The sequence below is a fragment of the Exophiala bonariae genome, assembly GCF_035927105.1.
Source record: "Exophiala bonariae strain CCFEE 5792 chromosome Unknown scaffold_5, whole genome shotgun sequence".
Taxonomy (NCBI): domain Eukaryota; kingdom Fungi; phylum Ascomycota; class Eurotiomycetes; order Chaetothyriales; family Herpotrichiellaceae; genus Exophiala; species Exophiala bonariae.
The window spans coordinates 555,167-582,679 of NW_027042480.1; the positions used below are offsets into that span (position 1 = coordinate 555,167).

Consider the following 27,513-nt stretch of genomic DNA (forward strand, 5'->3'; position numbering starts at 1 on the left):
ACGAAGAGGCTAATCCACATTGGGAGTGGCCTAAGGCCTCGAGGCCGTCGGAGAAGAACGAATACGCGATATCGAGTCATCATGGTAACATTGGTCGGAGCCATATTTTATTTGCCCGCTGATAGAGTGTACCTTCGAAACTGACTATCATGAGTAGGTCATGTCAATGGTAGGTTGGTCACGATCCTTCAAAGAAGTTTGATTTGTTGTCTCCTCCTCCTCCTCTGCCTTAATTTCTAGTTCACAGACATGTTGCTCCTGTTGGATTAGTAATTGTGAGTACTAGCGGAAGTAGCAGCTGCAGGGTCATCATTCAATTTCCATCGGATTTCTTATACTTTTGTTCTCCTGTGGAAGTCCGTCTGCTTGTCTAAAAAATTCTTTCTACCTACAATGGACGAAACAGTGCCGCTGCTTCGAGATGAAGCCCTGGAAGTCCCTATCAAGGCGGCAAGCACAGATCCAAACATCGTCGACTTCGACCCCAAGGGCGACTCGGAAAATCCTAGAGACTGGCCCATCACCTACAAATGGGGTATTGTATCACTCCTTGCTTTCATGTCATTCACTGTGTAAGTACCAATATATATTCTCAGATGGAATTGTACTAACGACTGTGTCAAAGCACATTCACATGCATCTCTGTCGTCCCAATTGCCAATGGCATGATCGCCGATTTGAATGGTGGCAAATCTCAGAAATCCGCAAGTGTGCTGCTTGTCACTATCTGGGAACTAGGTGAAGCGGCAGGCCCATTACTGATTGCACCTTTATCAGAAGTCGTCGGGCGGTACCCTGTCATGAATGCTTGCAATCTACTCTTCATCGTCGCCATTGCCCTAGCTGGAGTGAGCCAAAGTGTCCCTCTTCTGATCGGAGCGCGAGCACTGACGGGTCTTGCCGTCGCGAGCAATGTGCTGAATCCTGCTATCGTTGGTGACATCTTCACCGAGGAACATAGAGGCTCTGCCATGAGTCTGATCATGCTTGCCCCCTTGACAGGAGGCGCGGTGGGACCGGCAATCAGTGGTGCCATCGCTCAAGACTCCGGGTGGCGGAAGGTACTCCTGATGTGCGGCGTGTTAGCAGGATTTGCTGAGCTCTTATTCCTCCTGCTGTTCAAGGAGACATACAAGGTCCCGATCCTCCGACGCAGGGTGGACAGGCTTAGGAAAGAAACCGGCAACCATGCACTACGGACATCCTTTGATGCCCAGGACGAAGGCAACGCCAACCAATTCCGCGACTCCATCTTGCGTCCATTGCTCGTGTTCTGGGATTCGAGCATTCTGCAAGCAATCTCACTGTTCGGCTCGTTGCTTTTCACATATTTCTACATTCTCACGACCACTCTCCCAGATGTTTTAATCGGCATCTATGGTCTGTCACCTGCTATGACAGGAGTGGCGTTCATATCCTTCAGTAAGTTTGACACGAATTACCCAAACCATCTTCCCCTTCCTTCAATACTGACCACTCCACAGGCATCGGCTCAGCCGGCTCCATAATAGTAATGAACCTCACGCTCGACCGAATCTTCATTAAGCTCCGCAAAGGTAACAAAGGCGTCGGCCTCCCAGAATACCGCTTGCCCCTCGCCATCCTCGGTGCATTCACCATGCCCTTCCTCGTGATGGCCTTCGGGTGGATCGCCGAATACCGGCTCCCACTCCCGATACTCCTCATTGACCTCGCACTGATCGGCAACACCACGATGTTCGGCTTCCTCCCCGTGACGGCATACGTGGTCGATGCGTCGAAACTCTATGCCGCATCTGCGATGACCGCGCTGATCGTCACGAGATGTTTGATGGGCACGTTTCTGCCGCTTACCACCGCGCCGCTCGTCAGGCAGTTCGGTTTTGGATATGCGTTCACGCTACTCGGCGGTGCCAGTCTGGTGCTCGCCCCCATTCCGGTCTTCATCTTCAAATATGGCGCGAAATGGCGCCAGAGCTCGAAATATACTGCTGATGACGCTGATGAATAGACGTTTAGACTAGATTCCTGTTGGATGAAATTGGACATCATATGACTTGACTTCCTTGGCGGTGGATTGAGGAAGATGGACTTCTGGCGCCTGGTCGCTGATGGGCGGTTCGGACTATTGGTCTACTTCTCGTGATAGATCTAGATTCTAGACGTTTGGAAAGAGTCCCAGAAAAGTGTGGGTGCTTGTTATAGATATCATACACAGACATAGGAAAGCAGGCGTTCCGAGCAATGAAAAGTAATACATTAGTCCAGCCCCAGATTCAATTGCAAAGCAATCAAACACCTTCTCCTCGTCTATGGACCTACGAATATGCAATGCGACCCCATAAGGCAGTTGCAAACAACTATGCATATGCTTTCCTCATACATGTGATTGAGTGAGTCGTCCAGGTAGTTGTGATACGCACAGCCAATTTTTTTTAGCTCCTCATCCGCCCTCCCTATAGCGCATGCTCAGGTTGGTTTCCGAGAACACCGAGCCATTATTCCAGCACCATGCTGCAAGACATTTGTAAAGCTTGCGGCGTATTCTAGTCGCATTGCATACTTGGGCGAACATCCGTTCTCGGTAGTGAAGGTCATTGTAAGGCCGGCCACGATCTAGCGGTGGCTGTTGAGGAGTGATAACGAGCCTTTGGTGGCCCCCCACAAGCAACATGGAGGAAGCATGAATAGTAGCCTCTCTTGACCCAGCCTTCCTTCTTTGCGAGGTGGGTTACCCAGTGAGAATAAGGCAATTGAAGAAATTCGGTCGTGTCTGGTTTCACGCCATCAAACTCCGTGTTGGATGGACCACACTGCTGAAAATCGATCCGTGAAACTATCGAGACGTCGATTTCGGCTCCCCCGCGAGTCCTTACCATGACTAGAATAACTCCAATCACCCGATGCATGTTAGATCTTGCTTGCCCCAAAGGTCACCCCAAAATCGGTGTAGCTGAAAATGAAGTCATTCAATTTGATCTTGGTAGTATATCGTCGTCCACAAACAAAAGCCAACAACCAATCCCGCAGGACCAGTTGTCGATGCTCAGGCATATATTTGACAATATTGGCTGTGCCACAAGCATGCCAGTGACAGTGTTGCATGTTGAGCTTACTCAGGGCCTGTGAAGCTAGTCCGTTCGGTATTCGGGGTTTCATATCACGAAAGTTTTGTAGCATGATCCATAACATGTCGGCAAGCGCTTGGTCTTCACCCAATTTGTTGTGGATCAGCATATCCTCAACCCAGCTGGCATAGCCTTGGGCTGCGGCAACGACGACTTGAAGTTTCGGAGCACCAGGCGCATGCTTCTTGCTTCCGAACTGAACATGCAGGTTGGTAATGACCGAAACGAGGATGAGAAGGCATCTCATTTGCAAGGCAGCCTCATTAATGTCACCGTACGCACCAATAATTCTTCCTGCAGTATCCCTTGATATGAATTCTCGCAGTCGAGTTTCTGGAGGGACAACAGCACTCCTGGCATTGATGGGTAAAAGTTGTTGATCCTTCCAGATACGGTCTACTTCGTCGAGAAGAGTTGTCAGCCAGGTTAACCTTTCACTAGCATCCTCTGTGCTCCACATGAAGCTTGCTCCAGGGTCTGCATAGATGCCCTCGAACCACAGTGCTTGTTCCTCTCGTAGGCGGTCATCAACGCCCTCACCGATACCGAGCTGTTTGAACAGATCTCTGGCGGCTTTGAAATGCATGAGTGCCTTCTCACGACTTCCATATCGTTGTTCAAAGGTGGCCAAACTGATGACCGAAGTCAGTATTTCTTTGATATTTGCTTCATTCCCACGAGCGACGTTGGTTCTCAATATTGTCACCGCCTCGGCCTGATGCTTTGCCGCTGCATACTGTAGGTGCCTTCGAGTTGTTCCGGCAGCCCATCGATTCATCCTTAGCTGATGTAAGGCTGAGCGGGCCATCAAGATATGAAAATGCGTAGTTGATATACCTGCTTGATATTCCCAAGATCCTTTCATGCTGACTTTTACGCTTGGCGATAATGCATAAGCAGTCTGCCAATAGCTTTGCTGGCCATAGAAGTGAAGTAGCTGGTTGGTCACATCATCGACCTCTATTGGTAATGTCCCAAAAGGGTCAATCATACAGGCTGAGATGGCGTTTCTCCAAATTGGATCAACAGTTCTGACAATATCACTTATGTGGCTTGAAGGAAGGCTGGATGGCGTATCCTTATGGCCTGTTGAGGACGAGTGAGAAACAGAGACGGCCTCCTCAAGATAATGGTCGACGCAATCGATATCCCCATCGTAAAAATTTGCGGAGATGACTGATGCTGACGACTCTCCTGAGTCGACTCTCATCAACTCGTCCTCCATCTTATGGGCAGACAGGCTTGTTTGAAGCACCTAATGCATCGATAATTGACATCGGTAAACAGCTCAACGTCCGAGGCGTTGCTGGATCTCGGCAAATTCCAAAAGTACAGGGAGAAAATCAAACCACGAGGGGTTATTCTCTCCGGGGCTGAGGCTGGTGGTCCAAAGCTGACCGTTGGCCGTTGGCGGTTTCAACGGCAGCCCAAGAGGCCGGTCCCACTGAGGTGTGCTGGTCTCGACTACCCAGTGGAGCCCCTTAAGTTGCATTGCTCCAGTAGGTCTCGAGCTTGGGCTACAAGGATGACGATCCATTGTCCAACTAGGAGTAGACTCGAACATTTTGGGATGGTTGTTCTGACCGGGGAGGATGGAATGCTAAACTTATTGGAGATAGGTGCCAAGTTGTTTAGCGAATTGCAACAAACTGTTATCATGTTTCACGTGAAGATAGAGTAATGATAAAGTAAACCTATTTCTCGGCGTTGCAACACTCTTTTACTGCACTCTTTCAGCAGCTTCCTGCAAAGGTGGAATCAACACGACTCGCCCGCACCGAACCTTTGGTCTGGAAGTCGTAAAGAGTGTTGCGAAGTAAATTTAGACGGCCTCCCAATGTCATTGCCAAGGTCGGGGATCATCAGGTGTCAAACGGCTTCGAGGAAAGTACCTAGTAAGCTGGCAGAAAACGAAACATGCAGCGAGAACGTATCGTGTCGTTCCAAGGAAACTGATGACCTGATGTCGATGGTCGATGAATAGAATTGGCAATGCTCCTACCTAGCTCGCAGCATGTCGCGCTTGGGGACGGACAACCTCCTTAGGTATCATAGTCCAGTTTCAAATCAGCAGGTTTATTGTACCTTCTTTGGTGTCGAAGAGAAACCGCGTTTGCCTCGAATGTCGGGCGCATCCCACGATGAATCGACCACACGAATAAGGAGAGAGAAAACCCAACGACCAAAAAAAAGGGGCAAAATCTTTCCACTACCAAATATCCTGAAGGATATAGCATGGTAGTGGCTGAGAAAATCCTCCTTCTCGACGACAAGGAACCTGGATTTTTTTCACCGTGAGCCTGGTTTGAACCGAAGACCAGAGGTCGACGAATCCAACTCGGCTAATCATTACCATCTACAGCAAATGCTGCCAGCATCGGTTGATTTGGTGACCGAATTCACGTCTTGATGATATGTATAGGTGATTTTAATGTGGCATGTGACAGCCTAAGCCACCTGGACAGGCAGTGAAGTTCAGGAACAGGCAGCTCCCCATATACCGCCTAGCGCCTCGAGAGACGGATTCCAATGGGATCCGAACAAGATACTCTACATGAAGCGCCACATGGATCTGGGCATCGACGTTTCAATGGTATCATTCATCCGATGCTACCATTCCTCTCATCTTACGATGCTGATACTCTCTTGGACTTACTCTAGCGTTTGTAAGCGGAAAACAAAGGTCATATGAGGTGGCATCAATATGGTCAAGAAACTGAGGCAGGTGCCGCCTATCTACTTCGAACAACGGCTCAACAGGCAGGTACGACTGCCAGTACTTTCAAAGACCTCAATTATTCAACAGATTTTCTTATCAAACACCTCCATATCAAGGACAGAAGCCATCAACCGAGGGCATGCCCACCATGAACCACTCTGCAGCTGAACGCCCAGCTAGAGCTGCTACCGACAAATATGTCAAAAGGTATTCCTTTGAAACCAGCTTCTCTGCCAACATGGGCCATGAAATGCTGACCAATCTTTCCAGTACAACTATCTCCGTGACACAAACCAACAACGGACTCGATATCAATGTCAAACACGAAGAAAAGTTCACCCTTGGCTCAGAGTCTCTGACCAGAATTGCTGGCAATCTCGAAACCCTGAATCTTCCAGGCAATCCTGCTCAGCAGACAATGGTTGCCAGCCAGAATTATCATCCTCTTGCCCCAGCCGACGATCCTACCGAGACCATCCTTCGCAGTTTTCTCGATTTAAGAAATATCCAGAATGGCAGAAGTACCAATGATGGAGTGAATCCTGGTAGCAGATCGACAGGAGGGGGTAGTTGCAGACAGGGACAGAATCAGGGTTATTTTGACGCGACCACCAACGGTACGGGCCACCAACAAGCTGACTGGCAACTTGGTTCACAAAGTTATGGATATGTTGGTGGAAGGAGCAATGAGGAAACCTATGGTCAAACTTATGAGAGAGGTTGTGTTCAGGATTATAGACGAGTTGGCGGGCAAACTTACGGCTATGGTTCAGGAGACATGCAGACTTACAACTGCGGAGCCGAACATAGGTCTGCATCAAGCGGTGGCCAAAATCATGGCTACGTCAGCGGAAGAGTCTACGAGTATGATGAAGAGGAAGAAGAGTGTGATGACAACGACACAGAAGGAGATGCATACGAATATGATCAGCAAGAGGAAGATTATCATGATTACAACGACGGAGAACAGGATGAATACGGATATGATCAGGGAGAAGAAGAATATTACTATTGAAACGCCAGAGAAGGGCGCCTATGCATACGAACATGATGAGGATGCCGATTACGCAAAGACACCAGGAGATTGGACCTATGCAGATGCTGACTTGGTGATCCCACCGATCGTGTTGTCAGGGCTTCTGCGTCTCTCGATAGCCAGGCACCACATGGTTGAGGGCACACAGGCAGGCTACTGGAACTCATGTCAAAGGCATTATAGAAGTGGGAGATTCGCATGGCAAGCATCATGATCAATATCGATTCGCATTTGCATCGACAAGACCATTTACTCTCTGAATATTGCCTCATGATAACCATCCTTATGTTCCAACCCACTCACATCTCTCCACACTCACTAATCCTCACGTCCTGAACAGGCCTCTCGCCCGAACCACGCCCACCAGCACCGGCAGTCCTAACATTCTCAATCATCCTGACGACGTCCATCCCCTCGGCGACCTGGCCAAACACGACATGTTTCCCATCGAGGAACGGCGTGGGCGCACACGTGATGAAAAACTGACAACCATTGGTATTCGGCCCGGAGTTCGCCATCGACAGCAGACCCGGCGCAGTGTGCTTGTGCACGAACGACTCGTCCGCAAACGCCGAGTTGTTGTAGATCGACGTGGAACCCGTGCCGTCTGCGTTGAGGAAGTCGCCGCCCTGCGCCATGAAGTTCTTGATCTGTGATCTCGTCAGCGTTGTAGCGAGTGACAAATGGAGATGTGATCGTTTCGGTTTCGTTCGTCCACATAGGTAGATGGAGTGAGCTGGACATACCACTCTGTGGAACTTGCTGCCCTTGTAGCCCTGAGCGCGGCCGTTGGGGGCTTTATGCTCGCCGGTGCAGAATTGTCGAAAGTTTTCGGCCGTCTTGGGCACGGTGTTGGCAAAGAGGTGGAACTTTATTCGGCCAAGTGGTTCACCTGCAAGATAGACAAACAATAGGCCTCGTTAGTACGATTCTTAGTCTAGTGGGATCGCCTGTCTGAGGCTATTCAGGCTTGGAGAAAAGAATCCGCGTGTTGAGATGCTCGTCCTTGCATCTTGACAGGATAAATAGCAAAATCGACAGCTTCTTGCATCTTTGGCTTTGATTTGAGAGCGTCCGGGACCATAAGAACCCAGAGCGTACGTGCTGTGGCGTACTGACCAATAACGGGGGATCCTCATAAAAGCAAAGATGGAAAACTTACCACCAAGTGTGATATCAAAAAAGACGATCGGCTCTCCCTCGCCTGGCTTCGGTATTGGGATCTTTTCGGCTGCCATCCTCGGAGGAAGTCACCGTAAGTTACGGACTGGCCTCCGCTTGAAAGAAACGAGTGTGGTGTGCCTGAGGTCGGGAATCTTGAGTTGCAATAAATAACTCAAAAGAACTTTGGCGGAGTGCATGGAGTTGGAGATTTTGCGAAACGTATTTAAAGCTTGGGGATCGACAAGGCTGAAACTTTGTGAATATAACAGCAGGCAGTGATGGGGTCTGACTAGAGCAACCACCAAGTGTTCATTACATATTCTTTAGGGTATGAGAAACTTCCACTCGAGTCCTGGGATATGTGTTGTGTTTAATAGCCATCAAGTCATTGATAACAAGCCCCCCTTCAACCGACGCCACGCAATAAATCCCGCACAAAAACCGGCAGTACTACTTAATGAGCAAGCACCTCCTGTTTCTTCTCGTCCTTCTTCCAGAATCTAAACCCCTTCATCTTCCGCCTCGGCTCCCCGGCGTCCAGCGGAGGCGGGACGACGTATGGCATTTTTCGTGACGCTAGCTCCTCTGGTGAAAGCACTCTATCATGCCACTTGGACTCAGGTATCTCCCCAATCTTAGTGCTGGTTGTCAAGAAGGTTGCGGTTGAGATTGGCCGTGTCTTCGGTCTGGCGCCAACTCTTGCATGTGGTGCTTTCTGCAAGCGACCTGAACTCGCTGCTTGTGGAAAGTGATGTTCGAAGGAATCAGCAGACACAATGAGCAGACTAGGTTGGCTTCGTAGTTGGGTGAGTTGCTCAGAATTCGTTGGGCGATCGTGTCGAACTTCTCCTTCCTTGCGCCTTCTTTCGCGAATGTCGCCGGAGATATCAGGCTGGGACACCGATGACTTGAGTAGAGATGGAGTAGATTTACTCCGTGAAGGACTCTCTTCCATTGTGTTTCTCGCTCGCCTTGCCTCGGCTCTAGAAACCACCGATGATCCACTTTTGGACCTGACCCAGCCTCCGTCCGCCAGCAAGGGTGATATATGCGGCCTGCTATGGCCGGATGGACCTGACGGGGAGTGTCGTCTCCTCCTTCTATGATGCTTAGTGGCCTCATCCTCAATGGAGCCATATCTTCCTTCCGGGGACAGACTCAGGCTGAGACGAGAGCTCAACTGTCCCAGAGTGGTCAGGGTCTCCATTGTTGCTGTCTCAGACAGATTGAACAAGGCTCTCCGAGAAGTTGTTCTCGTTTTTGAGTCCTTGGATAGAGCATGATTGAGAAAATTGACCAAACCAGTATTGAGTACAAGAAGAGTATGTGCTAGACTGAAATGAGCAGTCTCGTCACCGACTTCAAATCGGTGGCCATGTTTCGCAACATGGCTATTGTATCTATGCTTGACCTCGGAAGGTCGGTTCGTCAATGATTTTTCTTGCCACTCTTCTTCTTCAGATGGGCGTGCCGGCCTGGCATTTGTCTTCCGCTTCTTCTTCCCACCGAGGCGTTGGAAGATGTTTATGCTGTTGTTTAGAGCTGCCAGAATTGATGCCACTACAGATGCAACATCGAGCTCACCCATTGCTAGAGCTGGTCAGAACACTGAAATGCTATCGAGTAACGAAGTATCACCATAGCATTAGGGAAGAATACAGAAATGATTGCCGGAGCAAAGCAACTTCCTCAACCGAATTCGAATGATCGCATATCTCAAATTCTTATGTGAGTCAATAAACCGCCGCTGATATCGGTTGGAGGTCAAGAAAGTGAGGTAGGCGACCTCGGGGCGAGGCTTACCCTGGAGCCGTCCTCGACCAGCTGCTTTAGTTAGAAACCTTCTGGCATTCATGATAGAGCTTCGAATAGGCATTGCAGGTGAACTTGACCAGTCAAGGGAGGAAGGGTGCTTCCGAGGGGAATGCCTTTATCTCAGTGGTGGAAGCTGGCAGGTTGAAAGTCCCAGGCGGCCAGGGGATGGGTTCTAGGCGCCTGTAGACTTTGCGTCTGTCGAATAGGGACTCAGGACTGCAATCAGACTAGTTAAATGCTGCATGCACCCGGGCGCTCACATCATGCAGAAGTCTAAGGAAACAAACGCTGAGAACGGATTGAAAAGAAGAACAGCATAACCGTAGACTGGGTTTGATGGGGACATTCATATCCATGACAGGTCCACCCACAGAGACTCCTACCTTGTGTTCTTTCTAAATTGCCATAGTCTGCTCGAGGTACTCCGTACTGTTTAGGAAGAGAGGGGAGGAGCCTGGGAGGCTGGGAAGAAGAGTTCTGGGTGTGCGGGGCGTGGTAGGAAGGCCAGTGTGTGCCCGGAGAATTCACCCCACTTCCCGTCTGGGCAGGAGCTGCCGCCTATAACTCAAGGGTACCCTTAAGGTACTTTACTTAAACACCCCGCTGTTGGCTTCACGGCTAAGTTACTGCTTCAGGTGCCGCTCGTGGTCGGCTGGCGAGCCTTGACATTTTGAAACTCTTTGCGAGCACAAACAAGGCTGGACCTTGCATCACTTCAAGTCAAAGGCAACTCCATTTTCAAATATCCATCATGACAGGTGTAGGCCCTCAACTCCCGCCTGAGCTGCAAAAACGCAAGCGCAGTGCTGACGACGGCGGTAGCAACAGCGATTCAGACTCGGCCGACTCTGCTGGCCCTCTGCCCGCCCGTCCTACACAAGCACCACAAGATCTTCTTTCACCCAAACGAAGTCGAGTTATAGGCCCCACTCTCCCTCCAGCACCTCTAGATGAACGACCCTCGAGCCCTGCGCAAAAGGAGTCAAGTGACAGTGAGAGCAGCGACGACGATGGATTTGGACCAAGTCTACCGTCCGCAAAAGATGCACTGAAGAAGGCCTCCGTTGGCCCATCGCTAGGTCCATCCTCAAATCGTCCCCCGCCTGCGCCCGTCAAACGTGATGAATGGATGACGCTTGCGCCCGAGGGTGGTGACTGGTCGCAGAGAGTGGACCCTACCAAGATAAAGAATCGCAAGTTCAACACTGGTCGAGGAGCTAAAGCACCTGCGCACGCTGGAGCCGCTGGTGGTGACTCATGGCACGAGACGCCAGAGGAGAAGCTCGCAAGGCTACAGCGAGAAGCGATGGGCGTGGACGAGAGGTCAAGTTCGGGCAAGTCGGCACAACCGAAGGATCGTCAGGATGATGCAGTTGCCAAAAGAATGAAAGACTATAATGTAAGTTGTACTCTTTGACACTCAAACCCGGGAACGGCGTAAGTACTGATCTATCTCGACAGGAAAAAGCGAGAGGCCCAGCTCTTTACGACTCTCATCAAAAGTCAAAAACAAAGGAAGAGGATGATGATCCAAGTACCCGTGCCTTTGATCGAGAAAAGGATATTGGAGGTTTCAAGATCAATAACACCCAGAGGAGGGACATGGTCAAGAAGGCTGCCGATTTCTCCTCCCGATTCAGCAGCGCCAAATACTTATGATAGGTCTCATGGTTCGACGCTGTATTTCGAAGCACATCGACACAACTCGTCAGGCCTACCGATTTTACTTCACCTGAGAACCTGGGTATAACCTTCGAAGACGGCAGGACGCGCTTGTCGCACCAGGTCCTGAGTTCGAAATCTAACCCCACTTTCAGCTTGTCCTGTGTGACTGTACGGAGTGTTCTACCAAAATCTCCACCCCAAGGTGAAGCCGAACAGCGCTCCTTGAAAGGTCCTTCAGGAGGAGCTCCAGATGGGCTGTCGGCTACACAAGCTCTGAAATGACGTGGGCACTTTGGAAGATACGTCCACGTGTGATGGTCTTTTGGCACATCTGACATCTGGTTAGACTACCTATTGTCATGTCTCCCACATGCACTTAAGTCATTGAGTTGAAGCTTGAGCACTTTACAAAATTTAGCTACTCATGGTATGGCGCCTAGGACTTTATTTAATTTTGTCTAGCCATCAACGTTTATGATGGAGGTTACTACATAGCCAGAAGTCCGCTCCCCTATGCCATGCCCATGGCTGATTGTAGTTCAGGCAAGACAGAATTTTAGGACGTTGAGAAGGACAACAGAAATCCATCGAGCTCGTGGGAAAAGAAATGCCAGACGGATGTATCGAGCTCGTGGGAAAAGAAATGCCAGATGACTGTATCGAGCTCGTGAGAAAAGAAATGCCAGATGACTGTATCATCCTCGCTCGCGCCTCTATCTGGTATACAAGCCAATGAGCTACTATAAAAGCATCTCTCGACTGGTCGATGGAAAACTTTGGTTGACGGATATCAATTCTTAGTTGTAGTTGGGATGATTCAATTGTCGGTTGGTCGATATCAATTCTTGGATGGTAGACGCGATTTCTTGATCGATTAATAGCATTTCTCGGTCGACAGACGCCATTTCTTGATAGTACTACCCTTTCCCCAAGTATTGACCATGTTGGCGCCAACGAACAACATCGATCGTACGTGAGTGGTTGTACCAGAAACTCAAACAATGTTTGTACCAATGATTGAGTCTGCGTGGGAAGATAAGAAACCTCGGAAGGTATCGACAGTCTTCGGGACACACGATGTATTTCCAGAAGATCGATCGCTGATATAATCTGCAGTGAAGAAATCTGAGTGAGGAAGGAGGAGTATGGCCCACTGAGGACAATGTACGATCTGATGTTGCCAGGCGGCCGCCACGGCTTCCACAGTCTTCGACTCGCGGTTTCGTAGTCATTTTGAGTGATAGGCTTGGGAGACAATGCTGCTCGATGGTATGCTGGCCAATGCTGTAGACAACGGTCAACCACATCAGGCTCAATCAGGTGGAGAGTCCGCCAGCTTAACTCGAAGGCCAGCTCTACCCTGCCCTCTGGCATTGATACACTGTTCAAGACAAACTGGTCATGCATCGCGATTACACCGGTTGAGAAGCGGCTGTTGAGGCTCAAACTCTCCCATGTAGTCATCAGCTTTTTCGCCTCTGGAGAAACAGGAATCCGTGGATAATCACTGAGTAGTCTGGTCGCGTTCTGACTTCCTGCGACGACAGATTCTAAGAACAAGGCTTCGATATTCAATGTGCCCAATTCAGGTCTCGATAAAGAACGTAGAACAAAATCGATGGTTCGGGTGGAATTGAACTTTAATGTCGCTGAAATGATTCCATCCAAAAAGGGGTCCCACCGCGAACCTTGATCAGGTATGCGATTTGTCCTGATCAGTAAATCCCGTAGTTTCAGTTTGTGCTGAAGAAGGGCTTGGAATATTGCAACAGCAGAGTCGTGGTTCTGAGACCCAAGAGCCGCATCAAGTACCTTTATGGCATCGATTGTTCTCAGCGTAGATACTTTTGAGAGTATCAAAGCGAAGAATGCCTTTGATGCATGTTTCGCTGCAATCAACAACTCGGCTAGATCAACTTGAGCTCCGTGAGCAAGCAAGACTCTGGAAATTGCTTCGTGCTTGGCTCGCAACGCAATTAGTAGAGCCCCTTCGTGGCTTGCACCATAACTTAGTAGGAGCTGGATCATGGACAAATCCCCTTCACGTGCCGCTATCTTCAACGGGTACCCGGCTGCCTCTGACGAGTGTGGGCGAAGACCAGAATTCAACAGCAGACGCACGATATGTGTGTTTTTGCTGGCTATTGAGTGAGAGAGCAGGTAGTGCGAAGTCCAGTCATGAGTGGCATAAGCATGGGAAGGAAGCTTGAGCATAAGCAGCTTGTGACCTTTACCGAACATGCGCCGCTCAATCGAAGTACTTTCGATCCAACGCAGGCAAGACTTGGCACTTCGAAATAGCTTAATGACCTGTGAGCTTAGGTCATAAACCTTGTGGTCTTGGGTTTGAGCAAGATGTAATGGCCATCGACTATGGGCATAGTCGCCAAGGGGGTGAGTTTGATGGTAATATGGCACATCCAAGGATTGGCAGTACAGAACATACGCCAAGCAGCTTCGGGTGAGATGATACTGGGCGAGTTCTAAATCGATACTGAATTCCTTCGCGGGCCCCATTCGAATGCGACTGCTGAGGAGATATTCCTTCACCGAGAAGTGCGATAGAGTGATAGTATGTGACCGTCGACTTGACACATCAAACTCTGCTGTGTCTGGTTCAATCCTAACCAATCCTGGCAGAATTTCCAGAATGTCAAGCGGCGAGAAACGTCGGTCGTTTTCGACAGCGGTGAATTCATCAGGCTGGATGATGCATGCCTCAACTAGCTCTTCTAAGAACATTGGTCGACTTGCACAAGTTAGCCACTTGAGGGCGGTGACGGCCTCATCAACGAATGACGAGTCGATGCTGGTTAGAATTCTTTCGTATGTCGCGTCCAAGTCTGGGGGTAAGGTAGCCAGAATCTTCAGAATGTCGCGTCCACGAAGGATCCTTTTGCTCTTGAGCACCTCCATCTGAAGTGCAGACCACCGAAACCTGAAAATGTTAAGTAGTGTTCAAATATTTTGGATGTTCTTCACCTACATCCCATCTGCTTCCGTTACTAATCTTTTCTTGATCGCCTCTTTTATGCTTTCCGATTGAGACTGTAGTTTGGAACTCGCCTCAATCTGGGAACTGATGTAGATGTTTATGTCAATTTGAACATTGTCTCGTGATATTGTCAAGCCTCGCCACCTGGAACAATTTACAAAACCGGATTCGATATCACGTTCAGCTCGGCTCGTCACCAAAATATGTAATCTTGGCAATTGAAGTTCAGACAAGGACTGCAGCAATTTGAGGACAGGTTCCCTCCTTGCATATGGAATCTCATCCAGTGCATCAAGGACGAGAAAAGTGTGATTGAGTTCCTGGATACCTCTATCGCCTTCACCTTGCGCGATCGTCTCCTGTTTGGCATGTGAATTCCCGCAAAGGTCACGCAGAATCGCAATGAGAGTAAGCCGCAATTCTCTTGATGACGGAAATTCAGGACTATACTTCTTGAAGAGCCCCGCTAGTTGTGGCAGCACGCCATCCTTGGGACAAAGTTGAGATAGCATTGATCTCAAGAAACCGGATAAACTCTGGCACTGCACATTGTCAAATGCAAAGTAGAAGTATATCAGGTTGTCTGGCACTGATTGTGAAGTGGATTTGGTGGAGATTTCCTCAATGATAGCCGCACTACCAAGATCAGTTCACGTAATAATTCGAGAACTACACGGACAACGTTACCATAGTATTGTTTTGCCACACCCGACTACCTCGAGTTAGCAGGATGTCTGGGATTGGAGGAACAGTTTTCTTACCATCTCCATGTAGCCATAGGCAAGAGGCATCGCTGGTTCGCCAGGTCTCGAACTGGCCACTATGCAGGAACCAGTGCCCGGTACCGATCTCACGTCTCTCGAGCGCTGTATGGTAGGCATTGACGACATTAGGTGGTGCGAGCCAACGCATAGTCTCGAAATATCTTTCCTTGGATTTCTGGTCTTTCCCATGGTTAGTGTAAGCCGTATCATGGGGGTTTTGACGTTTACCCTCTAGTATTGACCTTTGGTGAGTTGCAGACTCGTCGACCGCCAATTTCAGGGATTCGAGATTCTTTTGGCAGTTTTGGAGCCCATCGAGATTGTCCGCAGATAATTCGCTGATCACCCGTCAATCACCGCAATTTGAAGAATGCATATACATACGAGTTCAATATGCTCACAGCGAGTTCCAAGTCATTTTTTAGACCATTCAACGCTGTCATCAAGGCTCTGGTAGTCTTGCTGTGGAACATGTACAAAAGTTTCTGATTTGCAGTCCTGAAAGTCGCACGGAGGCCTTCTGGTGTCCCATCTTTGCGAATTTTATCCAAGATAGTTTGTAGTTTCGAGATGTTGGCCTCGCAGCTTTCGACAGTGCGCCTGATTAAAGACACGGCATTTTCCGGCAGGTTCTCTTTCTGTAAAGTGATTGCCAATTGGGTTAACAGATTTTGCGTCCATATGATAGATTTCTGAATTTCTTCAGTATCCCGCGCGGCGTTCCGCCACAACTCGTAATATGAAACAAGACCTTCTGTTAGCTGTATGGCAAGGCTGATGATAGCTAGAGGTGTCCCAGGATCCATCTTGAGTTTGTATTGTCGTTTTTCAAATACTTCCTCTTCTAGATGGTGAAAATGAAACGAAATCAAAAGCGCAATTTTGCGTACATCAGCATTCAGAAGCTGGAGAGCAGAAATAATCTCATCGTGCCTTGCTCGAAAGGCTGTAAAGAGCAGGACTTGGGGCTCATTCTGGCTGAGCAAGGATGCCTTGCAGTCGGCCTTTCGGGTACCAACTCCGCGTGCCCACCAATCACAATGATTGAGGCGCAGGTTATCTGGCTTGGGTTCTCTTCACAAACCACTGGTTCGGTAAACGTACTCAGCCACCCTGTCGTAGAGAATTCTTCCAACTTGATGGAAATTCATGACGACTCCAGCTTGCACGCCAGACATCCTGTGTCAGGTGTCTAACTGAGGATATGGTCCGCCAAGCTAGGCGGTGCAACAGAACAGATCACTGCAGAAGCGTAGTACACGCACAGCACCGTACGCGTATGGAAAATGTACCAGCTTATCCGTGATTGAACTGTGAGTGTGTTCGTACGAGGAAGCCGAGTAACAGCGTGCTGAACCAGCTACAAGGACAGCCTTGGAGGGTAGCACTTACCTGCCTAGGCAGTCAGGTGATTGTGGGGAGAGAGGAGGTAAGAGCTTGTCCATCAGGTGCTGGGTCTAGTCTACGGAACAGAGGCCTGCGTTCCATCGCGGCTTCTTCAAAAAATGGCTACCCATCCGCTTGCGGACTTAATGCAGGTTTGAGATATTTTCAAGTGATGAGAGTTTTGAGTTTGAGATGCCTCAGAGTTCTCGGCATAACTGCCCTAGGTGGCGTACCTTAAGTAGATACCTACTAATAATTACCTAGGTACTTAATTAGCACCGTTTAATTCTGTTATCACTCGACCTGAATTCTTGCCACACTAAGATGCTGTCTCAGGTGACCCAGCTGAACTATGGCTAGGCACCTAGAACCTCAGGCCCAGGCGGAACGGTCAATTAGATCACATCAAGCTGTGTCTCTACTGATTCAAGTAGGGAGTCACCGGCAGCATTGATGTTGCGACAAACTTTGTCATGCCAACGAGAGGAGATCCACAAGGCTAGTTGCCTTGCGTAGGTACTTTCGTATTCAAGTTCACGAGCGACAATCCTAGGCAATGCGCACCCAGCCTGAATGAAGGCCTTGCTGACCAGACGGCTTACTCATGGCATCTACGTACCTCGTAATCGTCTTGAGGTACTCGGTACTCTCTTTGATAAGGGTCTCCCTGTTATCATCTCCGCCCCAGACATCCTTGGCAGGGCAATATCTAAACGAACCTTGCACATACTACTCTGGTAGCGGAGGCGGCCGCATCGGCCGACTCGACACTCCACTGTGGCATAACATCCTATGACTGCATGACTTAGATACTTTGGTACTGAGTAAGGATACCATGAAGTTCAAATTATGGTTGATCGCTAAGAATGCCCCCACATGACGAGGCACATCGTGCAGAGCCGTCGGACTGTGTGGAGATTCAGCAGCTGATTACAACCTAATCCGGAGTATGCAGCACCAGGCTAATCATAGCCGCAGGCTCAGAACTCGCCAATGTCGGCGCTATCGCGTATCTAGTCCAACATCTTGTTTCCAGAGGCTCAGACCAGAAAACTGAGCAGAATCATCAACAGACCTAGTCGTTGCGAGTCCCCTGTTATGCAGATGGCCCCAAACTTAGTCATCGTATATCTATAGATGGCAGTCGAACTGTTTCGGTCATTCGAGATGTTAGAGCACTGCATCAGAAGCGGGCTCTCACGCTTCCCTGTGATATACCAGTCATCATTTAGTATCAAAACTCAAGAGTTGTCAGCGCCAAGATGAGTTTCATTCATCTGGGGTCGGCTCCACCCCCTACAAAGTCCAGAATAGGACTCGGCCCTCAAGATGGATATGTTTTCTTGCATACCGCCATTGCAAACGTCCTCACAGGGCTGTATCGCCTAGTATCTTGACCGTCGACTAAGCGAGAATGCAGAATTCGTGCCCCCCTTGGCGTGACCTGTCATCAATTTCTATCGTCTGATCGTGCCGAAAATGTGGCTTAGACGCAGAGTGGTGTTCAGATAGGTCGGGAGGGTGGATGATATCTTGCAGAGTAAATGTACTGTCCTGAATGGGATAAGGATCTCGTATGTGCATTACTCAATGGCTGCCACTGAGAATGCTCAACGCTATCATGTCCGTGATTTCGACAAGTCGGATACCAATGTGACATTGGTGTTGAGAGATGGTCAGATATCACTCAAACGGTCTCGGAGTTAGAGCATTTGAAAGTCTTGTGGCAATGCTAAGTGGCGACGAAGCAGTGTCTCGTTTCGGTAGCTCACCCCGAATGCTTCATGCAGATTATGAGGAGAGTCAAAATTTTGAATCACTATGCAGTAAGACTTGCAGAGCGCATTGCCTTCCTTCTTCATTGGCTCGAACTGAACATCATGATGCTCCTAGACCGAAGTCTGAGACTGTATGAACGTGAGAAATTGTTACGAAGCCTTCGGTCGTAGCAACAATAGTTCATTTTTTTGTGACAGACTCCCACATGTACAACTGGTTGGAATAGGCTTGATAAGTCCTGACTGATAGCCTCCTATACGTAAAACACTGTTGAGAGGCCAGTACACTGTCGATGCTGCAGGACATTGTTTGAGGTCCACATTCTCCCGTAATGCTAGCCCTGGCAGGCCATCCGAAGACTGAGTATCACAGGTGTAAGGATAGGACGTGTAAACTAATGTGGCTTGTAATGGGGTGTTGTCCGAAAGCAATGCCTCGATTGGCCGTATCAATTGCTCTTCGTATGATAGTGGTGTCTCGCACGAATCTGAATTTGGAGATATGCTTAGCTTCGAAATGCTACGACTATCCTCGATTTCCACAATCTTGCTTGCGATCTCGTATGCGGTACATGATGTCCAATTGTTCTCGACCGTTTTTAAGTGTCTTAAATGCCACAGTGCCGCCGTCCGAATCTGAACATTCCGACACTTGGTGGCCGTGAAGAACAATGGGGCGATGTACCCAAAATGATACTCGATATCTTCACGACCGGATATGAATTTGCGTGAAGGGTACTTTGCCCAGGCGAGCGCAAGATGGTCGAATTGGCCGACAATCCACGCAAATTGTTTCTCAAAGTCCTGGTAGATGCTCTCATCGGCTGAGCCAGCAGACGCCCGTAACATCATAGAAAGCATGGTATGTGCTATTCTTAGCAATTGAATGGAGGTATATAATCGTTCACGACGAATGTCAGTGAGCTGGCTTTCAAAATTGTCAAATTCTATTTGCCAGTCAGCAAGGAGCAGTTCCACTTTTTCATAGGAAAACGTGTCCAGGCCTCCTCGACGCCAGTCGGCCTTGCGGGCAATATGGTGGCCAATTCCATCAAGTGCAAAATGTGCACGGCGAATTTTGTCGATGCGCCCGACAAAGGGTAGCTCCGCATTTGGAGTCATCAAGCTTGCAAATCGCGCACCGCAAGGGAGCGAATCGCCGACACCAATACCATAGGTTGGTGCTTTGTCGATATAAGCAAGAAATATCGGAGTCAGCGTCTCTATGATCAAGGTGGATTCTTTGGTTTCATTGTTGGAAATGGACCATTCGTGGATGATGTTCAGACCGGAGTAGATATGGCGCAAACCTGCAGCAATGGAGCCTTGCATAAATTCGCAGCAAGAGAAAAGAAGACAAGCCAGCAAGACTGTCTCAATCCGTGGGGAAGATGCAGTCTCCTGAATGGCTTTCGTGTAGTGGCTCTGATACACTATATTCTTGTCGATAGGCACGCCACTTTCGAACAAGACGCTCTCAGAAAGTGACGATGTAGCAAGCAGCATGTGCTTGACAGCAGGTCGGGACGAGTCGAGGCTAAGTTTAGGTAGCAACTGACTCCAGAAGGAATGTCCTGAACAGAAAGGTAAGACAAGGGACGATTTTGGAAAAGGCTTTGACGCACCAAAATAGCAGGAGAAGACGGGGGCGGCTTGCTCCATCCAGAGTTGCAAGCACCGTTTTTCCTTGGTCCCACCAACCGAGGCCAAAGGACAGATCGAATGGACAAGAGGAGTGTGTTTGTCATCGGCCAGCGCAAGAGCCTTACAATTAGGCGCTGCTTGGGGAGATGCTCGAGGCTTGAACAGCCATGCTTGAGGAGATTGATATCCCTCGCAACGACGAAGTGAAGAAGTGCATTGCACACAAGCCGGTTTTGCTTCATCACATTTGATTCTTCGTTTCCTGGAGGAATTCGTCAGCCGACTTCAACATTTCTATCCTATATGATTGGCCTCATGCCAATCATATAGGATAGAGGGGATAATATTTCTATACCTGCACGTTAGACAACCAGTTTTGACCTTCTTGTGAGGTTTTTTGGCCCGTCCTTGAACCATTATGCCACGAGTGATACAGAAGGCAGGCGAACAACTCAAGTATAGGGAGATAGAATTCTTTAAAGGCTCAATGAAAGCATGTGTCAAGGATGTAGGGAAATTGTGTCCGTCCACTCATAGGGTTTTAACCATATGAGATTGAAATACTTCAGACCAAACTATCGTTCTGGACCTTAACCCTGATGAGCAAGACCCAGCCCTATGGCATGGGCATGGCCACCCAAATCTCCAAAATCTGACACGGCCGATCTCCTGCTTACCTCTGCGGCAGCTGGGGTGGAGGGATCGCGCTTGACGCGCACAAGCAAGGACTTTGACGACTGGGGCGAAAGTTGCTGTCGCTTGACCAGTGGGGATTGGAAAGTATGGCAGACGATGGCTTCTCACCGCCCGAATGCAAAAAGAGATCTCGAGGGATTGATTCCCATGGTGCAACGGGCTGGGTGGTTCATTCCTCGATGTGACGACAAGGTTGCATGTATGTAAGCTGGTGCTGACAAACTTGCGGTTTCAGTGCCGTGTACTTCAGATCGAGGCACGGGTGCCTAAGCCTTGGCCTCAACTGGGCTGTAGTTAAAGCTTAGTGAAGCCCGAGGGGCCTTTTGCCCCCATCAGCCATTTCTCAAGTAGTGCGCGAAAAGTGCTATCTGCGTCCCGGATCGGAGTTAATCATTGGATCGGTCTTGGATATAGGATATATAGCATCCGGACATATGGAACTAAAGAGCTATGCATTTGTTGACAAGATGGTGGTCTGAGGCACTGAAATGTGTGCCTCAGTGGCTGTGACCTGAGTGACCAAATAATGTCGTTCTAGAGCAGGTACTTAGTGTATGAGCTAATCATAAAAGGTTAGTAGGAATTCTCGGGATACTTGCCTGTTGCATCTACCCCAGATTTCCTCCGAGCCCCTCGTGTCAACGCGTCCAGCCAATCACGTCACACTGCCTCATGCCAGAGTGTTCGCAACATTCACATCAAGAATTAGAATATCTTGTGCCACCTTGTCTCATGAGCTCACATAAAGTTCTCATGTCTCTTCTGCATCATCATCATCTTGTTCCCTAGAACATCTTTCCCATCGAGTCTGTTCTGGCAACAGCCCACCCAACATGGCTCGATCATTCCTTCTTCAATTGGCATTTGCCTTAACTTTCCTCGTCTTCGCAGATGCCATATACACCAAGAATTCCCCTGTCCTCCAGGTCACTGCAAAGACATATGACTCTTTGATCAAGCAAACTAATCATACTTCGGTATGGATCTCTGCAACTCCTCACCTAAGTCTGCTGCCCACTAATTCATTGGCAGATTGTTGAATTCTATGCACCGTGGTGTGGACATTGCCAGAATCTCAAACCTGCCTACGAGAAAGCCGCAAAGGCCCTAGCCGGACTAGCAAAGGTTGCTGCAATCGACTGCGACGATGAAGCCAATAAGCCCCTGTGCGGCCAGATGGGTGTAACAGGATTTCCCACTTTGAAGATTGTGAAACCAGGAGCCAAACCAGGTCGGCCTGTGGTGGAGGACTACAATGGAGCGCGCTCTGCAAAAGCAATAGTTGATGCTGTCAAGGACAAAATCCCCAATCATGTCAAGAGACTGCAGGGTTCGACCTTCGTCACTTGGTTCAACGAAGAATCAAACACCGCTAAAGCCGTTGTCTTTTCCGAGAAAGGTACTACGAGCCCCCTCGTCAAAAGTCTGGCGGTCGATTTCCTCGGAAGTATTGCTTTTGCCCAAGTCAAAGATGCCACCACTGCGAAGAAATATGGAGTCTCTGAGTTCCCAGCCGTTCTTCTCATTCCTGCTCAAAGTGTTAACCCAATCCCCTACAAGGGCGACCTCAATCGGGAATCATTGTTGAGCTTTTTCGCCCAGGTCGCTTCGCCGAACCCCGATCCTGCGCCTCCAAAAGCGAAAGCACCCAAATCATCCAGAAAGCCAAAGGCCACTTCATCTGCATCCGCAAAATTCTCCCGTGCTTCAGAGGCCCACAAGTCATCTGATTTCGACGATTTTATGGGAAGCTCAGGGACTATTGTTCTTGATGATGACACCCCAACCGAGTCACCGATTCCGATTGTCAATAATCAACAAGAGCCAGTTGCAATTCCCTCAATTCTTCTACCGATTCCCACCCTCTCAACTTCTGCCGATTTGGAAGCGTCGTGTTTGGCACCCAAAAGTGCAAACTGCATCTTGGTCCTTCTGCCCGCCAAACACAATGCTGATTCTATCTCCGAAGCCGAGACATCAGTACTTTCAGGGTTCGCCGAGATCGTTGAAAAGCACAAGAAGCGCCAAGCAAATGTAATCCCTATGTTTGCCATTCCTGCCGATGTGGCCGCTGCTACGAGAATAAGACAGGACCTGGGCATCAGTCCGCCTGAACATCTTGAAGTGGTGGCGCTGAACATGAAGCGCGGCTGGTGGCGCCATTACTCCTCTAAAACTTACGAAATACTTGAGTTGGAAGATTTTGTGGACGCCATCAAGCTTGGAGAAGGCGCCAAACAAAAACTTCCTTCCACTTTTGGAGGTTCAAGTGAAGATCAATCAAAACCTGACGCCAAAGATGACTTTTCTATCGTGGGAGATAAAACCTCAGAATCAGAGACCACCAACATTGTCACCGAGGTAGAGCCACAGAAAACTACTGCATCAAGACACGAGGAATTGTGATAAATACCAGCAAGGGTCCTGTGGATCATGCAGAAACAATAAGATATTCAACTTCTTTTGAAGTGGCCGACCTATCACCGGGTGATCACTTCTCTAATGCCATTGATCAATATTTACATGGACACGTCCGTGCTGCAAAGTATCCTAACCATACTTTACCGATCATTCACCTCTCATCCCACTGTCACCGTCCTATAACCTCTTTTATCTCTGTTGACTAGCCTCTCTCCATCCGCCACTCCGCGGACTCATTTTCCTTGCTCTTCCTTGCACTCCTACACCTTTTTAAACCCATCATCCTTAGATGTGCGCCTCTTCGCGGAGTTTCTACCTCCAATTCGCTTTCTTCGAGTCCTTTTGACCAACCTGTCCATTGCGCCATTTGTGGGGCACGAAGCCTATCTGTTGGCAGGCGACCGGTCTTTTCAGCTTAACTCGACTCACAGATCTTTGTCCGGTTGATCTATCACAGTCACAAGTTTTTCCACTCACACGAGACTACGCGTACTTCACGAAGCCTTTCTTCTCTCGATGTCTTTCAACAGCTGCAGAAAACAATTTGTCTTGTCTGCGCATGATTCTTCTTGACTGCTGGACCAGTCTTCTGTCTGTCTGCGACACCAAATCTAAAATGCCCCCATCAAAGGACGACGATGCGGGAATCGAGCCAGACAAACATATCTTGCCAGCACTTAGTTCTGTGGCCCTGACAAACGATGACAGAGGAGCTGTCATGGTCTCAAGTCTCGAAAATGGCCAAATACCAGACGAATTCCCGTTGAGAGCATCACAAACTGTTACATTGCGAAAAACAAATGTGGACGCCCCAAAGTCGGACAGAACGTCATCCCTTACGACCAATGAAACCGGCTCGATTACGACAACATCACACGTCGGTGCTCGCGAAACAGCTAGAACTGCTCTTGCTACTGGAAATTTACGAGTGCCGAAGTTTTCGAAGTCTTCCGGTGAAAATCAAAAGCCAGATGCTGTTTCACTACCAACTTTCGCAGCTAGCGACAACCCCCTTACGCCATATCAGAGTATTCGGTATCGTCTACCATTCGGTCCCGCAATATCCCCACCAAATCCAAATCTCTCTTTCAAGACCCAAATACTGGAGAACACCCGCCAGTGGGTTTTTCTAGCTTCAAGCATTGTGGATGAGAAGAGAAGAAAGGACGTCTTGGACAGGGCTTTCGACAAATATGAGAAGATATGGTTTGAGGCCCTTCGTATTGGCTATAAGTCAGGCGGAGAATCTAGCCCACGTGGTGAACCCGATCTCCAAAACAGTGAAAGAAGGGGGAATGCAAATAAATCACGCAAACGCGACATCCCACCGCACGCCGTGCATGTTTTTATTCCTGAGAAGTTTAAGAACAACCAAGGACGACCATTTCCTCTTACTGGAATTACGGCAGGTGAGCTCCAGGAGGCTGGCATTACAGAAGCACAAGTACGCAAACGTGCACACGATGGCGAATACTCACGCGCGAGAGAAATCTTCCATGACGTTTATGATGATCTGGAGCGTAGTGTTGAGGAAGGCGACTGGCAAGGCACCGCAACACGGACCACACTCAACCCAACAGGTCGAGACCTTTTCTTTTATTGTTTGTACGTGACACAGCTCTATGAACAAAGCCGTCGACAGCTGGAACAATATCAGGCTAGATTCAAGACGCACAATCAGATCAGGAATGGGCTTCGAAACATTGAGAAGACCGAAAAAGAGCGGAGAATTTTCTTAGCTATGGCATTGGAGCTCGCCGAGCTCGAATCTACATCCGATGCAAGCAAATCTACTATCGCAGAGGGTGATGATATGCAAAACAGTTCAACGGTTCTGGCGCACACCAGAGAAAGATTACTCCGGGCTGTTGATTTGGTTTTAGAAACGCATGATTTCAATCACATGCGTCGAGCTTTTGAGGCTTCTGAGTACTCGGAGAGCTTACTAGATACAGACGACACAGCTTTGACCGTTGCTACTCTTGATGACCAATGCAAGAAAGCTCTCACAGATATCCTATCCTATACCAAAGAGAGGACTCTGGTACTACACGAAACGAATTGTGCTCAGCACGAGGATGAGAAGCAGCACTGGAACGAACAATTGGAAACCTGCGAGACCAATATCCGAACAACGAAGAAATCTCTCCGACGGATAGCTGAAGTCATACGACAGACTCATATAATTGAACCTGACATTACAAAAAACGCCCCAATGGGCCAAAGTGCTGGAACGAATCTACCGACCTCAGCTGGTGCTGGCCTAGAGAGTGGAGTGCCACAGTCTGCGGTCCTCAACACAGGACTCAAACGCCCAGCAGAAGAGGAAGTGCAAGAGGATGACCCAGAACTTCGCGCAAAACGACGAAGACAAGACATTGATGTTCCCGGAGAGTATATTGGCAACGGACCAGTCTCAGTGACTGAGGAGCAGACCACCACGGAAATTGAGAAAACGGCCACACAGACCCTTGGAACAGTAAGCGTGCAGTCCATGGAAAATCAAACATTGCATCCAAGCTCTGTGACGACAGGGGAGACAATCCAACCCACTGCGCAAGAAACACCCTTTCAACAACCATTGAATAAGGAGCTGACCCAGAAGGATTACTATATCCGGGATCTTCTTATACCCTTGGCCAATAGTCTCTTGACATCTAATGGCCATGCTCCAATGCCCCCATCGGTTGTGGATTATCAGAGTGCCAAGAATGCCCTCGTCGCCAGTGGCCTTCCCGTAACCGAGCGAAACAAATTGGGCATTGAATACAATAAAGGGCTATATAACGACTGGAACACTAAGCATGAACACGAGGGTATGGATGGACAAGAACAACAAGCCAAACCCCGATCACGCAATGAATTGGTACTCTCAGAGCGCAAGGATGGCGATGATGGCATGGATGGCACGGATGGCAACAGCGGGTCTCTTCCCACAGGGCAACCAGATCCCAGTCGCCCTGCACTTGTCGTGAAGCTGAAGGTTGGGTCACTTTCCGACTGCGATCCCGCTCAATTCTCATGCAATGCTGTCTATCAGCACAAAGGTTTCCAATATCGATATACGCCACAGTCAACATTTGCAGAGAGAAGAGCAGCAGATGAGGTTCTAGATATGTTTGTCCGTGACCGAATGAAGCAGAAGGGGCAATATCAACGATATGGTCGATATGAAACCATTTGTCTCCCGGGCGATCCACAGCAGAAGACAATTGTACATGGTAAATGGGACACTAAGGATGGCCAACCGATTGAGGGTGCAGAGTGGTTCTACTCTCCAGATGCAGAAAGATCCACTGCCACTGATCAGCTAAACGACGCTGAATCCGACTATCATGAAGAAGAAGATGTACGGGCCCGTGCCTTTGATTTCGAAAGAAATGAGGATGAGGAAGACGACTGGACGTTACAAACAGGACCAGCCAAGCCTTCCTCCACGTCTTCCACAAAGAAGGCCAACCAAGTGACGTTCACTCCTACGTCCAACAGTCAACAAGCAAACCGCATAACATCTACTCCAAAGCAACAAAAGAAGAAATCCACTGTGAACCCGAAAGTCAAGACCGCGATTCGCCTGCGAGTCAATGCGAACAACGCAAGTGCTATCGCCCCGCGTAGACAAGTTAAGAGGTCGAAAGTCGCAAAAGCTACTGCACAAACCAAGGACAGCAAGCGTGGGAAATCAAGAGGCCGACCCAGACGCGCATCTTCAAAGCGCAGCTACACTGAGGACGAATTCCCAGGCGATAGTGAAGATGAATATGTGCCTGGTCACTCAGATTGAGTCATTTCGGCGGTATGGAGTCGTGCATGCCTATGCCTGGATTTCGAAAGTGTTTATTTGAGACGTCTCAGGACAAGGCCAACAGTGCGCCTAGTGAGACTCAATTCAGCAGGCAACGGACCAGAACATTTCATGGGGTTCAGCATCGCCGTTGGGGGCAGGCAAGGGGTGGAGGAAATCGCAATTCGTGCTTTTCTACTGTCAGCACAGTCAGTTCGTGGTTATCTTATCTTTTCCTTTTTTCTTTTCTCTATTGTTTTCCGTGGTACTCTTTATTGGAATGCTGGAGATTGTGCAACTGCCAAAAGGGGTCGTCGTGGAATCTCAGCTGGATGGATGACTGCCTGCCATATGGTCTTCCAAAGAAAATTAAAGGAAAAAAACAGACTTGGTTTTGAGGTCACTGGGTACCGTCGGCTAGATAACTAGCTAGATATCTCGTACCTTGGAAGGCGAGGCAATTTTGATCACCTAGATGCCTCTTCTTGACAAGGTGTCCTCATCATGTCTACAGGGGTTGGGGTTACAATGAAATGCAT

The 27,513-nt window shown here is 48.9% G+C and overlaps 10 protein-coding genes across 10 annotated transcripts; 5 read left to right on the forward strand and 5 right to left on the reverse strand.

Moving 5' to 3' along the window:
• Positions 1 to 393: 393 nt before the first annotated feature.
• Positions 394 to 1,990, forward strand: LTR84_010973 (uncharacterized protein; the record flags this gene model as incomplete). The annotated part of the gene is made up of 3 exons (XM_064854506.1): positions 394 to 572; positions 626 to 1,422; positions 1,485 to 1,990. The coding sequence occupies 3 exons, from the start codon at positions 394 to 396 to the stop codon at positions 1,988 to 1,990; spliced, it is 1,482 nt and encodes a 493-aa protein (XP_064709232.1).
• An 899-nt stretch (positions 1,991 to 2,889) lies between these two features.
• On the reverse strand, positions 2,890 to 4,332 carry LTR84_010974 (uncharacterized protein; the record flags this gene model as incomplete). The annotated part of the gene is made up of 1 exon (XM_064854507.1): positions 2,890 to 4,332. One exon carries the CDS (start codon positions 4,330 to 4,332, stop codon positions 2,890 to 2,892), a length of 1,443 nt encoding a protein of 480 aa, XP_064709233.1.
• Positions 4,333 to 5,974: 1,642 nt separating this feature from the next.
• Positions 5,975 to 6,841, forward strand: LTR84_010975 (uncharacterized protein; the record flags this gene model as incomplete). Its single annotated transcript, XM_064854508.1, has 1 exon — positions 5,975 to 6,841. The coding sequence occupies one exon, from the start codon at positions 5,975 to 5,977 to the stop codon at positions 6,839 to 6,841; it is 867 nt and encodes a 288-aa protein (XP_064709234.1).
• A 320-nt stretch (positions 6,842 to 7,161) lies between these two features.
• CYP3 (Peptidyl-prolyl cis-trans isomerase H) lies at positions 7,162 to 8,100 on the reverse strand (the record flags this gene model as incomplete). Its single annotated transcript, XM_064854509.1, has 3 exons — positions 7,162 to 7,512; positions 7,609 to 7,754; positions 8,025 to 8,100. 3 exons carry the CDS (start codon positions 8,098 to 8,100, stop codon positions 7,162 to 7,164), a joined length of 573 nt encoding a protein of 190 aa, XP_064709235.1.
• A 380-nt stretch (positions 8,101 to 8,480) lies between these two features.
• LTR84_010977 (uncharacterized protein) lies at positions 8,481 to 9,614 on the reverse strand (the record flags this gene model as incomplete). Its single annotated transcript, XM_064854510.1, has 1 exon — positions 8,481 to 9,614. One exon carries the CDS (start codon positions 9,612 to 9,614, stop codon positions 8,481 to 8,483), a length of 1,134 nt encoding a protein of 377 aa, XP_064709236.1.
• Positions 9,615 to 10,592: 978 nt separating this feature from the next.
• LTR84_010978 (uncharacterized protein) lies at positions 10,593 to 11,500 on the forward strand (the record flags this gene model as incomplete). The annotated part of the gene is made up of 2 exons (XM_064854511.1): positions 10,593 to 11,240; positions 11,303 to 11,500. 2 exons carry the CDS (start codon positions 10,593 to 10,595, stop codon positions 11,498 to 11,500), a joined length of 846 nt encoding a protein of 281 aa, XP_064709237.1.
• Positions 11,501 to 12,500: 1,000 nt separating this feature from the next.
• LTR84_010979 (uncharacterized protein) lies at positions 12,501 to 16,071 on the reverse strand (the record flags this gene model as incomplete). The annotated part of the gene is made up of 6 exons (XM_064854512.1): positions 12,501 to 12,529; positions 12,583 to 14,444; positions 14,493 to 15,137; positions 15,189 to 15,213; positions 15,263 to 15,603; positions 15,650 to 16,071. The coding sequence occupies 6 exons, from the start codon at positions 16,069 to 16,071 to the stop codon at positions 12,501 to 12,503; spliced, it is 3,324 nt and encodes a 1,107-aa protein (XP_064709238.1).
• A 2,508-nt stretch (positions 16,072 to 18,579) lies between these two features.
• Positions 18,580 to 19,935, reverse strand: LTR84_010980 (uncharacterized protein; the record flags this gene model as incomplete). The annotated part of the gene is made up of 1 exon (XM_064854513.1): positions 18,580 to 19,935. The coding sequence occupies one exon, from the start codon at positions 19,933 to 19,935 to the stop codon at positions 18,580 to 18,582; it is 1,356 nt and encodes a 451-aa protein (XP_064709239.1).
• A 1,667-nt stretch (positions 19,936 to 21,602) lies between these two features.
• Positions 21,603 to 23,175, forward strand: LTR84_010981 (uncharacterized protein; the record flags this gene model as incomplete). The annotated part of the gene is made up of 2 exons (XM_064854514.1): positions 21,603 to 21,746; positions 21,802 to 23,175. 2 exons carry the CDS (start codon positions 21,603 to 21,605, stop codon positions 23,173 to 23,175), a joined length of 1,518 nt encoding a protein of 505 aa, XP_064709240.1.
• Positions 23,176 to 23,806: 631 nt separating this feature from the next.
• LTR84_010982 (uncharacterized protein) lies at positions 23,807 to 26,974 on the forward strand (the record flags this gene model as incomplete). The annotated part of the gene is made up of 1 exon (XM_064854515.1): positions 23,807 to 26,974. The coding sequence occupies one exon, from the start codon at positions 23,807 to 23,809 to the stop codon at positions 26,972 to 26,974; it is 3,168 nt and encodes a 1,055-aa protein (XP_064709241.1).
• Positions 26,975 to 27,513: the final 539 nt, after the last annotated feature.